The sequence below is a fragment of the Balearica regulorum genome, chromosome 6, assembly GCF_011004875.1.
Source record: "Balearica regulorum gibbericeps isolate bBalReg1 chromosome 6, bBalReg1.pri, whole genome shotgun sequence".
In the NCBI taxonomy this organism is placed as follows: domain Eukaryota; kingdom Metazoa; phylum Chordata; class Aves; order Gruiformes; family Gruidae; genus Balearica; species Balearica regulorum.
The window spans coordinates 37,478,816-37,492,596 of NC_046189.1; the positions used below are offsets into that span (position 1 = coordinate 37,478,816).

The window sequence follows — 13,781 nt, forward strand, 5'->3', positions numbered from 1 at the left end:
CAAAGGCAATAGTACTTTTAGGAGCAGGTGCTATGCTTTATAGAAAACTTCCAAAAAAAAATCAGAAATTTACTGTTAAAGTAAGGAAGAAAAAAGGAGTGACAAATGATTAAATTAAATCCAAGTGTGAAAAGCTACATGACAGTTACATGACAAAGTGACTAGGGAAAAAAAACATCTGATAAAATTCAATACATGTATAGTAATACAGGAGAAAAATCCCCACAATCTCAAGTTACAGTCATGAAGATGAGCGCTGAAATAGCATCCATTCCTAAAAGATCCTTTTCTGAAGCAATAGATTATATTTATACTTATGAAATGTCTGTTCAATACCCCTCTTATTACAAGGCTGAGGATACATAGAACAAAATTATCAAGTATTAGGGTCAAAACAAGCAAGACAAGGTCCTCTCTCACACAGGGCACAGTTATGCACCAGAGCCATCTGCCAAAAAGTTCTAGACACTTGTTTGTGTAAGTTCCAAAGTCAACAAGAAAAGTTCATGCAAGAAGAATCAGTCAAAGGCTTTAATGCCTTTAAAGCACAAAGATACCCATTTAGGTTAAAAAAAAAAAAAAAAAAATAATCAAGGAGTAACAGGTTACTGGAACCTGATGGGCTATATAGGAGGAGCACGGCTGTAATCTTCGCCCAGTTCCCTACTTTCCTGTAGGCACTGATCAGCCATCGTCAAAGACAGGATGCTAAGTTAAGACAAAGGTAGGAAGGACTGCTTTTATAGTTCCTAAAACAAAATTGGAACCTTCACAAGGCACAAAGGAACCCAATTTAAAGTTCAGAGAGATTGTGCATATTTTGCATGATACGTATACCAATCTTGCTGCTGGTTTTAAAGTAAAAAGAATGTACACGAGAAGGTTGTGATAAAATCTCAAACTAATAAAATTTGTACAATCTCCCAAAATGAAACAGCCAAAACTTTGCTCACGTGCATCTTAAGCTACATTTCTGTAAAAACTTATTTATTTTAAACAGCTGGCAATCCAGGCCGCAACAGAATATTGTAACAAACTAGTGCTATGAAGTTAAATGTTTTTCATGTTTTAATTACAAAAGAGTCCAGTGGTACCAATATACTTTATATTCAGCCGTTATTATACTGCTTGTCCTGAGTTTTAGTCTATAAAAATTCAACTTGCAAAACCAAAAATAACGTCACAGCCGTGTTTTGGGTTTGTGGTTTGTTTGGTTTTGGGTTTTGTTTTTTTTTTTTTTTTTTAAATTCAAAGTAATACCCTTGAGAACTGCAAAATCTGAGGAATGTGTGAGGAATTCTCAGCTTTCCAACTGTTTTCAAGCTGTGATCCTTCCAATGCACTATATTTACTCCTCTCATCACTGTCCTCCATAGTACATCTCATGGTACAAGTACAACTTCTTGTGCCTAAAATAGAAGACCTCATTTTTTGCAGCAAGTGGATTTTTAAAGTATAATGGTAGTTGAGAAAATATTCTTCCTAGAAATCCTGTGTTTGCTATGTTAACAGCATTCCTGACACACAGCTTTGATTCTGTGAAGATGAGTAGGTCTCAAACTCATATTCCTGAGATGTGATATCATTCTGCAATAGATGATGAAGCCTTCCACAATCCTCTGTGGTTTACTAACAGATGAATTTATCATCCATCCAAATATCTCACTGTAACTTCACTACCTTAAATTAGCATCTGTCCTAGATTAATTGAAATAAGGTTGGTTTAGGCTACAGGAATTTATTTAGCTCTTCTCTATTCCAATCAAAATAAGTTGCATGAAATATTTTAAAAGCTAATAAACTTTCACTTACATAAGTGAGCCAGATGTATATCTATGGAGCTGAGACTACAAAATTTTTGTCCTTCAGTTTGTCCTTACACTGACATTTTGCAGTGTAAATCTACTGTTAATTTTATTTTGGGATTTTAAACTGCATGCTATCTTGTTTTATTTATTGCAAAATTGCTGCAAATTCAGAAGAAAAATTAAGAAGTAATCACATAATAACACCATTTTTCTCTAGCTCCAATAAAGCTAGGTACTGGAGATTTGTAGAAAAAAAATTGCATTCATTGAAAGAGAATAATTTAGAGCAATCCCATAAGGCCAATCATAAATCGGAATCTGGTATTTTCTACATCCTAAAATAAAAGCTGCAGTTATACAACTCGATATTTGAACTTCTTGATTCTGGCAAACAATGGCTGAAAACTCTTCTTCAGCTGATACCTTGCCTTGAGGCCAAGGTATCTGTGACTATGGAATACTGACTGACGTTTCCCTAGGCTATAGTCTCTCTCTAAAGACATTGCCTGGCCCCAGTCCAAACAGAAAATAGTGGTTTTTTTCTGACAGAAAGAAATAGCTAATTGGGACTCTACTGCTACTGGGAAAACACCAAATGTACAACACAGTTCCTCAAATCCCAAAGTTCAGGAAGTGACTATAAAAAAAATAGCAAAACGCATTACTTGACAGGGCTGTGCAGAGATGCTTATTTACTCCACCCATATTTTAAGATCCTGGGTGTACATACTCCTTTGTCCAGAAGTCAGACAGCTTTGTTAGAACAATACCCTGGCCTAAAAAGTAAATTCTTGTAGAAGGCTTATTTCAAAAAGTAATAAAGCCCAATGAACTTGACAGCCACTGAAAAACAGTAACATTCTTCTTTAATGTAAGTTCATTATTATTTTATTTTATTCATTATTATTTTATTTACCATCAGAAAAATGTATCCTGACAGCATATGTCACAGATTGCAAGGTAGATCAGGAGTTGTTCACTGCGAGTCCTTATCACAGTTGTCATCATGCTTAGACTCACGAACTAACAGTGAGTTGTATTCATTGCTCTCCTTTTTTCAATGCATGCTATTATAGAGCATTTGTCAAATCTTTTGACTACTAGTGTGCAGGGAGAATTTTACTTGCTGGTGCTCATTTATGTTATCCATAGATTTCTATGTATAACTAATGTGGAACTGGGTTCGAGGACATTTACAAAGCCATACAAAATTGTCAGGATTTAATGTTTTCAAATAAAGATTGCTCAGATCCTACTAACATAAAAGTCTGAATAGCTTACTGAGCACTACAAACCCTGGGTGAGAAGAAAAACAAAATATCATTTCTCAATATTAAAAAAACCCGAAGTGTATGTGATATGAATTTTAAAGTAGTTTCTATTACCATCAACTTTTTGGCAGAAGAGTAGAAATTTATCCAGAGATCACGGAGCATTCTATAACTAACTGGTGGACATCCTCCAGCGGTATTTTTTACTTTCCTCTATTTACATACAAATTAAGTCACTTTCTTTTGTTATAGCTCACAATAAAAACACATATGCAATTATTTTTTCAGCATCGGTATTTTCCAGGGCACATCCCAAGAGCTTCTAGAGCTAGAAGATATAGCTATATAGCTATAGCTAGATAAGGCCCATATGTGTCTTGTAACAACAGAACTTGATTTACTAATAGATAACGCACCCGGTAGTATCTCAAGCATGTCAGAATGTAATGTTGAACTCAAACCTATAAAAATAAAGGGGGGAAATGTACGTATACAGTTACATACTGGAAGTACATATATGAACACATGTATATGTTTAAGTATATATTCACATATTAACTAGGCATTGTTATGGATGTGGTATCTATAAAATATATATTATTCACACTCTAGATGATATGTATCCTTAAACCCATTTACACTAAATAACCTACAGAATGTCACAGGCAGGTGATGGAGAAATAGAGAAGGTGAACTTAGTATGGAAGAATGAATAGCTTATGGGATATAGGAGACAGTAACATCATTGCAGAAGAATAGTTGCTAGGAATAAACTTAAACATATGTATAATCAATAAGAGGGCAACTCCATTCATTAATCATGACTTGTTCTGTTCTGGATGATCTGTTTTGTTGTTTACCCATGAATTACTGATATAACATTTTTTAAAAGAGCCTACAAACACTTAATTCTTCCCTCTGATGGCTGATACAACTAATAAAAGATTTGCTACATGTGTATAGGAAAGCTATATTGAAGAGCTGGACTATCTTGAGAAAGCTGGCATTCCAGCTGCGGTTGAGAGGTTCTAAGCTCTGTTCTCTTTTTGATCAGTACTCTGATGTATCTCTTTCCAAGAATGGGCTTTGAAATTGTTGGCAATATCATTACATCTTCCTGCCCTATACTTTTTTTTTTTGTAAATTTAAATTTATTTAAAATATCAACATAGCTATAGTCATATTGAAAAATGTCACTTCATTTAGTTCTTCATTTTACATGGGGATCCACTGAGAGAACTTATCTCTAAGTGTCCTTCCAACAAAATAACTGAAGAACTTTAATCGGGACCATTTTCTTCTGCTCAGCATCCTATCATATCCTTTCATTACTACTTCAGCTAACCACCTCATACCCATTATTTCACATTGAATAAAGTCAAGCATCGGATTCAGAAGTCCAAGGGCTCTTAGTAAATGACTATGTATCAACACTTTCCAACGATTTCCATCAACATTTATGATTCCCAAGTCAGGGATACAGGGACTTTGAAAGGCTCAGCATTTCAAAAGTCAGAGAAGGAGGAACTATAAAGCCCAATTACAATTCTCTTTTTTATGATGGTAGAAGTGGAGATAACTGTTAGGAAGAAGAAGAATAGTATCTTGGATTCCCCTATCCTCAACTGGACAGCAGCTGGGGAAAAAGGGAAGTATGAGGGAAGGCAGGATGACGTGTTTGGACCAGCAGAAGGTGCTAGGAACAAGTAGGTATCAGGATGAAATCACAGCAAAATGTGCTAAGTCCCTCTATAATTAATTTGAATTTAATTATTCCCTATGTTATTAGGAACATGCTTAGGTACAGTCTATATATTGCCATAACTGTAGCCAGAAAATTCAGAGTGGTAAATAATTTTACACCAGTTAAACAAAATCTCTGTATTTGTAATCCTCACAGTCCTCAGGGATGTAATAAACACAGTTATACTCTAGAAAAATACTAGACATGCAACTAATGGGCTACCCTGTGATTTCTTTCTCGGTCCTCATGAAGCTTCACACGTAGGATCACTGAAGTCACCAACTTAAATTTCTTGAGTAAATATTTACCATCTGAATGATTCAGTGATAAAATATTTTGAAGCTTCAGCTGAAATTATAGGAAAATCATTAGCCTTTTTACCTATGCAACAGACACTGTAAATCTGTCTCAAGGAGCTAAGTTTTACAGGCTCTTGCATTTTTCATGAGGAATTAAATAGAATATTTCATTAAACCAGATAGATAAAATCTGGTCAGTTTTCATTTTCAAAATTAATATAGTTTTATCTTAAGTTACCTAAGATTCCTAAATACACAACTACTGTTGGACTACCTACATAATGACAAAGTCTATGCACTTACCACAACAGTACAGCAGCACTCTGGTATAAAGAGGTTATACTATAAAAGCTGGTATAAAATTGAAATTGAAATATATACACATGAAGAGGGAAGCTTTATACAGATGAAAACGGGAATTTAAAGTTATAAAATAATGTATCAAGAAATAATTAAAGATTTTCCTTTTAATTAATGCATATACTGTGAATTTCTTTTCAGTTTTGATTGTTATCCACACCAAAAATATGTTTTGATGCTTCTAGAAGTTTTAAACTCCAAACCCATGCCTCCAGCAGGTTAAGTTCATTCACCCATGAAAGACATACTGTGTTAATTTAAAACTGAAAATTTTAAATGTTATTTTAAGATAAAAGCTGTTAAGTGGATAGGATATGCTTTGGAAAAACGTCAGTTTATGGACAACACCCCACTGGGGCTATTTAGGTAGAAAAGTAGCATTCTGCAGTGCTGAAACCTAAGTTATGCAGTCCTAAGAGTGAACAAGACAACTGAAAAGCAAATAGAGACAGACAAGTGAATGAGTAAACTAAGGCAAATTATAGCACAAAGTGAATATTTACAGCTAAGAATTGTATACACAGTTTATTTCACAGGAACATTCATCTTCCTCTGGAGAGAAGCAAGAGAAAGACAGCTAACATTGTCGTATTTACTTTTGCCAGACTAGTTACTCCAGTTAAAAAAAATAAGTTGGAAGGCTTTTAAATAAATGTGGTTCTGCACTATATTTGTAAGAGATCAAGAACAGGAGTCCAAATGGACAATATTAACATAGACTGATCCCATGAAGCTTCTAGTTTGAATAAAGGTTCTGCTACCACCCAAGGAACACTAATGCTGAATATGACATTTAATTAAGAAATGTCAGTTCAAGGCAAATTCATATACAGGTATTTGTATATAAAAAGAATATGTTCCCCACCCCCCTCATAGGAATAGTAATTAATTACTCTATAGTCACCTTGTGGTTGACGAGTTGGATGATATATCTGAAGATCAAATGGCTGAGCACTTGTTTTTTGGATTACACTGACATTTTGGCCAGTCCATTTATTAGCTTTTGCAAGTGTATTTGTCCGCCAATCTGTCCAATATACTTCACTCCCATACAAAGAAACAGCAAAAGGGTGAGAAAGATATTCATGACCCCGTATAATCTCTATCATGCCGGTTCCATCATATAATGCAGAATAAATGGCATCCGATCTACAAGATAACCCCAAATTGAAGATTACATAAAAGTAACATAAAAATCACACGTCTATTATCACATTAGTGCAAAATGTGTAAAAGCCTTACTCTTACATACTGGTAAGACCAAAGAATGTTTACAGTGCAATCATTAACTTCAGAGATGATTTAGTTCAGATTATTAATTTAACTAGGGATATAAAATACTCTTTTGCTTGTATACTGTTTTTAAATTCAAGTTTACATCCATGTAGTGAAAATACAGCAGGAAAAATCAGTTTCCATTCCATGAACTTATGGAAAAAACAGTGCAATAGCTTGGGTCTTCCATGCGTAAGCGTCAGGGAGGAGACATGGGCAACTGCTCTCCAAGGCACAGGGAGCCAGGAGCCATGGCTGACACCACAGATTTATACATATTTATATAATAAGAATACAGTTATCACTTTACCTGGCATCTGTCCATACTATTCTTTTTTCAAAGTGATCTACAGTAAGGCCATTAGGCCAGGCTCCAGTATCCATATCTTTATATATGATCTTTCTTTCCGCTCCGCTCATGGAAGCGGATTCAATGCGAGGAAAATTTGCATCCCAGTCTGTCCAAAACAGAATTCTGGTAAGAGGAAAACGAAGAGAGGTATAAGAAGATATTAAAGCATGCAGAATAATTCCAATGGGTTCAATAAGACAATAGTTGGAAAAAAAGTTCAAAAACATCCATGTTTTAAATGAAAGGAATAAACATAGATGAATTTGGGCAACTATACAAATCCCTTGAATTAACAGGGTAACGTGGAGGTAGTATTTAATTATTAGTGTTAGAGCAATCATGAAATTCAAGAAGTTTAGTATCATTCCCTTTTTCATGCCCATTAATACAAGCAACAGCTTGTTTTGTCTTCCTTCTATAATTAGAAACCCTGCTCATTAAAAAAAAAAAAAAAAAAAAAGAGAGCCTTTGAAAGCAATCCACAGATGAGGAAGGGAGAAAAGGAAGAAAGATGATTTGAGGTAGCAGGAATTAAGGAACATGATAAACTAGAGATTTCCACTTATCATTAAGAGTGTTCCAATGAAGACCCCTAGATTTTAGTATGTCACTAATGAATGTTATGCAATTTTATATTTTTTTCTTGCTAAGAAAACCAAAAAGATGTGTTGCATGGTAGGTGCTCTCAGTTATGTACTGTCTCCATTTTTATTTTTTTTTTCCAGTAAGGAAAGCTTTCACCTTTATAACCAAAGGAGTTTCTTGTTAAGTAACAGAAGCAGTGTCACAAAAGGCCAAAAATACGCTCGAACTGTTCTTAGCTTATTAAGTTCTCAAGAAGACACATTTATTTTTTTTTATTTGTTAAAGGAAAAGAATACTTTTGGTATGAAAACTTTTAATTAATTGTAAAGAGTTAATTGCAGAGTCAGACTGTAACAAAACTTTGACAAATAACCCAGACAGCTTCAGTGCTGAACATATATTCTAATAAGGCCTCTCCATTCAGTGCCTGTGAACAGTAGTACACGCTATATTTAAAGAGTAAAGGATAAGGGTATAAACAACCCCTGTCTTTCTACCAATTCCTTTCTACAAATGCCTGTTTCTGCCTGTGTAGATCATTGTGGCCAGTCATGTGTATATGCATGTAAGTTTAGGTATGTTGTATATGTGCATCTCTGTGTCTGTGGACTGGGAATACATGCTCAGCCTCAGTGCAGGTTGGAATCAAAGGCATGGAGCTATGGCAGCCTCACTCCACTGGGATTTGTGCAATCCTAACACAACCATCTACTTTGAATCATCAGTGTTTATTCATATTTATTTGTGAAAAGATTGAAGAGCTGTTTCCATCTGTGTTCAAAGATAGTATTCGGTCCTTACTTCTAACAAAATGTAGCATACAATTGCTTCTAGCGTTTTAAAAGGCAGATTAAGCCTCCAGTTTCAGCAAGAGTGGTGATTTTTTTTTGTCCTCCCGAACATTTAATTTGAACAACTTACCTGCCAATTCTTCTGCCAACAGGAAGCCTCTTTTTAGAGATCTCTATAAATAAGTGATGCACTCTGTAAATAAACTTTCTAGCATCTTAATTGAGCGGGCAGGGTCTTCACTCATTAAAGCATATAATTCAGAATTTTAGGTCCCAAAGAGACTTCAAGTCCCAGAATCTGGGACCTTTATCAACTTTTATTTTTATGTCCACACACGTGTTTCTGAAATAAATATTCAGTGAAGCACATGACGGACCATAGCAGGTTCCTAAACAAAATTAAATAGGATTCTGAAAAATCAGTATAATTTATATTCTTGTAGTCACATTTAATTTTTATTTTCTTTCTCTTTGAAAGAACAAATATGAGATGAGGACGTAGCTACTTCACCATTACCTTTTGGCCTCTCTGAGGTGATCCAGCTACACACAATATTGGCTAATGAGGTTTCTGTATGAGTTTGCAATTTCATATAGCCTTCAAACACTGCTCTAACTCCAAGAATCCTAAAATTTTTGTACAGAATCAGAACTGGCACCTGGCTCAACAGGGAGTTAAGGGTTCCATTAACAGTTTTACTTCTCTTCCACTACTTAAGTTTCTTGACTAAAATTTTAGCATAAACGGTATGTATGGGTTATTTTTGCTTCGACAAAAAATGAGAGGCTAATTTTAAAAGGAAGCAAAACTATCCTAAGCAAAGTTTTAATGTTAGTGGCTTGGGTTTTATACTGTGAAGATTTTAAAATGGAATTGTGAAACACATTTATACTTTTCATGATTGCTAAAGTTACACTTTATGGGAAAACGGATTTTATTGTGTTAGCATATTACCAAAATCAGGCAATATTTTAATTTAAGCATTGTTTTAAACACACAATTTTGGTCTGTTTTACTTAACATTTTGTTTGATATTTATGAAGTGTAGTGACAGGACAAGGGGTAAGGGGTTTAAGCTGAAGGAGGATCAATTTAGATTAGATGTGAAAAAGAAATTCTTTACTGTCAGAGTGGTGAGGTACTGGAACAGGTTGCCCAGAGAGGTTGCGGAGGCCCCATCTCTGGAGTGTTTAAGACCAGGTTGGATGAGGCTTTGGGCAACGTGGTCTAGTGGAGGTGTCCCTGCCCGCAGCAGGGGGGTTGGAACTAGATGATCTTTGATGTCCCTTCCAACCAAACCATGCTATGATGATTCTATGATGATGAAAACATTCTAACATTTACTAGAAATATTTGATTTGGCAAACATTATCTCCATTTTAAAGATAGAGAACCAAACACAAAAGGTGGGATTTACCTCACTCAAGACTCACACAAAAGTCTTCCAGTAACATCTAAACTATCCTTTTAGTCCCACCAAAAAAACCAGTCTCTAAGTGAGATGAATCACCCTGGCAATACCTAAATCTCTCCATTAATCATATGGGAAGGTTAGACCAAAAACTCCAGTTACTATCATCCACATGAAAAAATTAAATGAAACAATCACATAGCAAGGGAAGTAATTTGCCAACAAATAGACCTCTGTATCTCCTTTTCTTAACTCTTTTCTTAACTGTTTTCACTGGGGCAAAACACACTAATAACGGATTGTATTTCCCTCAAAATACACTTTCAAGAGCTATTAAAGACAAGTTAGGAACTCACAGCAAAAAAGGAAATCAAATAATGTTGCACTTAAACCTCTACCTTTAAAATACTTTGCAACATGAAAAAGTAATCTTTTTATAATTACCCGTATCTGGGATCCAAAGCAATAGCCCTTGGATGTTCCATAGCTCCTGCTATTAACGTCGTTCTCAAAGTGCCGTCTAGTTTTGCTACTTCAATTTGGTCCAAATTACTATCTATCCAGTATATGTTTCCTGCAATCCAATCTACAGTAAGACCTTCAGGTGTTGCCAGGCCATGTTGTACTACCACCTCAATGGCACTAACACCTAAAAAAAAAAGGGGTGGGGGGGGGAGAGAAAAAAAAAGAAGTAAAAGAGAGTCTTAAAGAACTAAAAAGAGTCTGATATACTTAACATGGACATACAAGTCTATCATATGCTTTTGGGAGTGAATTCTTGATTAATGTGATGGACGATAATACTTTGTTCCACGTGACATTTTTTCTTTACAAATGCAATAGGCTGCTGTAAATAAGTACACTTTTGGAAGTATAAAAATAAACTTCATTCCACAGCAATAGAAATTTTTAATAAGTAAAGCTCTGAAACGTTCAATAAAGGTCAGAGATCACATTCAGAGAAACACATGTGCCCTATTATCAGTGACCTCTTTGCAGCATCTGTGGAGGACATGCTCATGCATCGCCTCCCAGTGAGTAGACATATTAGACAAAACTCATGCAGTTCTATTTCAGTTCTTTCTCAATCAGAAAAGGAGAAAACTGAAAGATTGTGATGAAGACAGAAATGTCAGGGAGAACCTTGTTCGGACTACACATTTTGAAAAGCTCTACAATAAATAGCCTTACTTTGTTCCTTTGAATTCATGTGCACAATTCATACTGCCACTGCTAACAGCTCTTCCCTACCAAATGCTTCCTCTGGAGGGTGTCAACATTTTTCACACAACGGGCAACTACAGAAACACTCTGGTAGCCCTCAGGACTTCCAGGAAGGCACTGTGCTTTTTGCAGATGCAAGAGAGTTCTTGATAGCTAAAAGACTAAGGGAGTAATTTTTTTTTTTTATTTTTTTTTTTTAAATACAGCACTGAAGTCACTTGTGTTCTGGTATGGTGTCATTATAATACAGCATGATGACAACAGACTGCCTTACTAGTTTAATACAAAACCATAACCATTGATGAAAAGCAGCAAGTCTTTGGCTGTCTTTCCATACTTAGCAGTGTCGAATATTTCTTTCCTGGTTTGGATCTGTGGATGTAAAAATACCCACAAATACCATCTACTAAGGAGAACAAAAACTTTCAAAAAAACCAAAACCCAAATGTGTAAGAGAACATGTGCATAAATGCATACATGAACTTTTACAGAAGCAAGTTAAACATGCTTATGCCTGTAGCTCACACAGGAATGAAAGCACCTGAAATACACTTTAACAAACATTTTGCAGAAACACATTTATAAAAATTATGAGATTATATTGAATTACAGGCCATAATTATGTCACTAGCACAATGAACAAGTCTTTCTGAATGCTATAAAATTATAAAGCAAAATCTTTCACCTAGTGAGAGCTGATAATTTATCAGACATCTGATAAATTCCTATACTTTTTTAATAAGGTGAGGGTAAATTACAAAAAAATGAAAAAAAAATCAATATTGCCCTCATTGGACCAGGAAGAAATATCAGCCCTTTGGATTTGCCATTTCCTTCCCTCTATAGTCTATTGCAAAAGTAAAGTTTTATAACAAAAAGTCTTTTTCTAGCTCTACATCCAGTACAATCTAGATATACATCTTTTTAAAGGCAGAATGCAATCATAAATTCTGTTTCTGTGAATGGTAGCTCAGTTACTATTTATCAGGTCTAACACCCTGTAACTGCAGTTGTTCTTAGTGTTAAGAAATTAAAGATTAATTTCATACCTCCAGTATCAGAGAGCTTGCCTCTGTAGATTTTGTCCTCTACCACATCTGTCCAGTAAAGTAAACTCTGACTGAAATGAAAATCAAGTGCTATTGTATTTCTTAAACCAGGAACTAAGAGGCTGTAGTCACGTTTGTGTAGATCAATTCTTCTGATCTCATGTCGAATAGAAAAAATTATGAAAGCCTCAAATGGATCTGGAAGCAGAAGATTATACATTTCAAAATAATAATAAAGAAGATCTTGTTACATATTGATATAAATGACGAGAGGAATAAGAACAACAGAATACTTTATGAGGAGAAACAGATGATTAAAACAATTCATCTTCTGATAAAGTCTTTCAAATACATTTTTTAGTCCCACAGACTTCTTACTTCTCCCTTCTAGCATTATCTTTGATCAAAACTAGAGATATTAAAGATTAAATTTGGGAATATCAAACTCAACTATTGAACTCTGTTTTGTAGCTTTACCACAAGGAGTCCGTAATTAGAGCTTTAAAAAGTCATGTTATCAAAATTAAAATCTATTTTCTCCAAAGTTTCAGAAAAATTATTCCATTAAATTATACATCGTTTCAAATGCCAGTTAGTTGAAACAATTTACTAAAATATATATAACATACCTTTTGAATATATGTGACATACCTGGTATTTTCAATTGAACTGCTTAAAAAAAACCCCTCACCCCAAACTACCAAGCAAGGAAATAGAGTATTTTTATACGCTTATTGATACACCCCATCACAAATCCAGCTACCACTAAAGTTCTCCTTCTTTTTTTATTCAATTAATGTTAGATTATTTTTGCCTAGAGGCTTGCATCAAATTATATTTACATATCTGTAATCACTCTCTGCATAAGTCAATCATACTATAAAATTGGTTTTTTATTATAGTTCTTAAATATTTTAGATTAGGAAAAGTGTTTCAAACCAGTAGGCGTTTTAATAAAACAAACAAGATGGACAAACAGCGGATTTTGTAAACTGTTGAATGAACTCATATATCCACTTTAATAAAGACGGTTTTTCACAGCACCAATCCTTTTCTGTGAGGAAAGCAGCTTTTTTTTTTTTTCTCAGTTCTATCTGTTTACCATACAATTAAAACTCCGTTTTATATAAATGACATATTATTGGCAGTTTATGGCAATAGGCAATATTGCATTGTTCTTCTAAAATATTCAAAGAAAAGGTTGCACAAATTATCACCAAATAGAAAGATGCTTACATACCTCTTTTTGAAAAGATTAATTTCCTGTTCTTCTCTTGATAACCACTGCACATACAGATTAAATTACCTATGATGTTTTAAGCTAATCAGGTACCTCAGTAGAGCTCTGTTTCTGCTCTTGAAGTACTTGATCATAATCTGGTTTGGATTTTCCAAATGATCCTCCTATTTGTTAAAGCAATGAATGACTTTCTGCAAAGGCAATTTTTCAAAGCTCTGCAGTAGTTAAATAATTTAATGAAGAACAGGATCACTCACATTAGCAGCTATTTCACAAGTACCAGTTATCTGAACCTGAGAAACACTTTAATGGCACTTCCCAATTTCTGATAAATTGGCAGCTATTATGCAGGAGACCACAGGCTACTGACA

At 34.6% G+C, this 13,781-nt stretch overlaps 1 protein-coding gene across 1 annotated transcript in view; it reads right to left on the minus strand.

Moving 5' to 3' along the window:
* LRP1B (LDL receptor related protein 1B) overlaps window positions 1–13,781 on the minus strand; it is a 742,991-nt gene that overhangs the window by 229,470 nt on the left and 499,740 nt on the right. Inside the window, exons 24-27 of the mRNA XM_075757248.1 lie at window positions 12,171–12,368; window positions 10,342–10,546; window positions 7,068–7,232; window positions 6,387–6,631 (exon numbers count right to left, since the gene is read on the minus strand). Coding sequence (XP_075613363.1) covers window positions 6,387–6,631; window positions 7,068–7,232; window positions 10,342–10,546; window positions 12,171–12,368 — 813 coding nt within the window. The remainder of the gene's footprint in view (window positions 1–6,386; window positions 6,632–7,067; window positions 7,233–10,341; window positions 10,547–12,170; window positions 12,369–13,781) is intronic.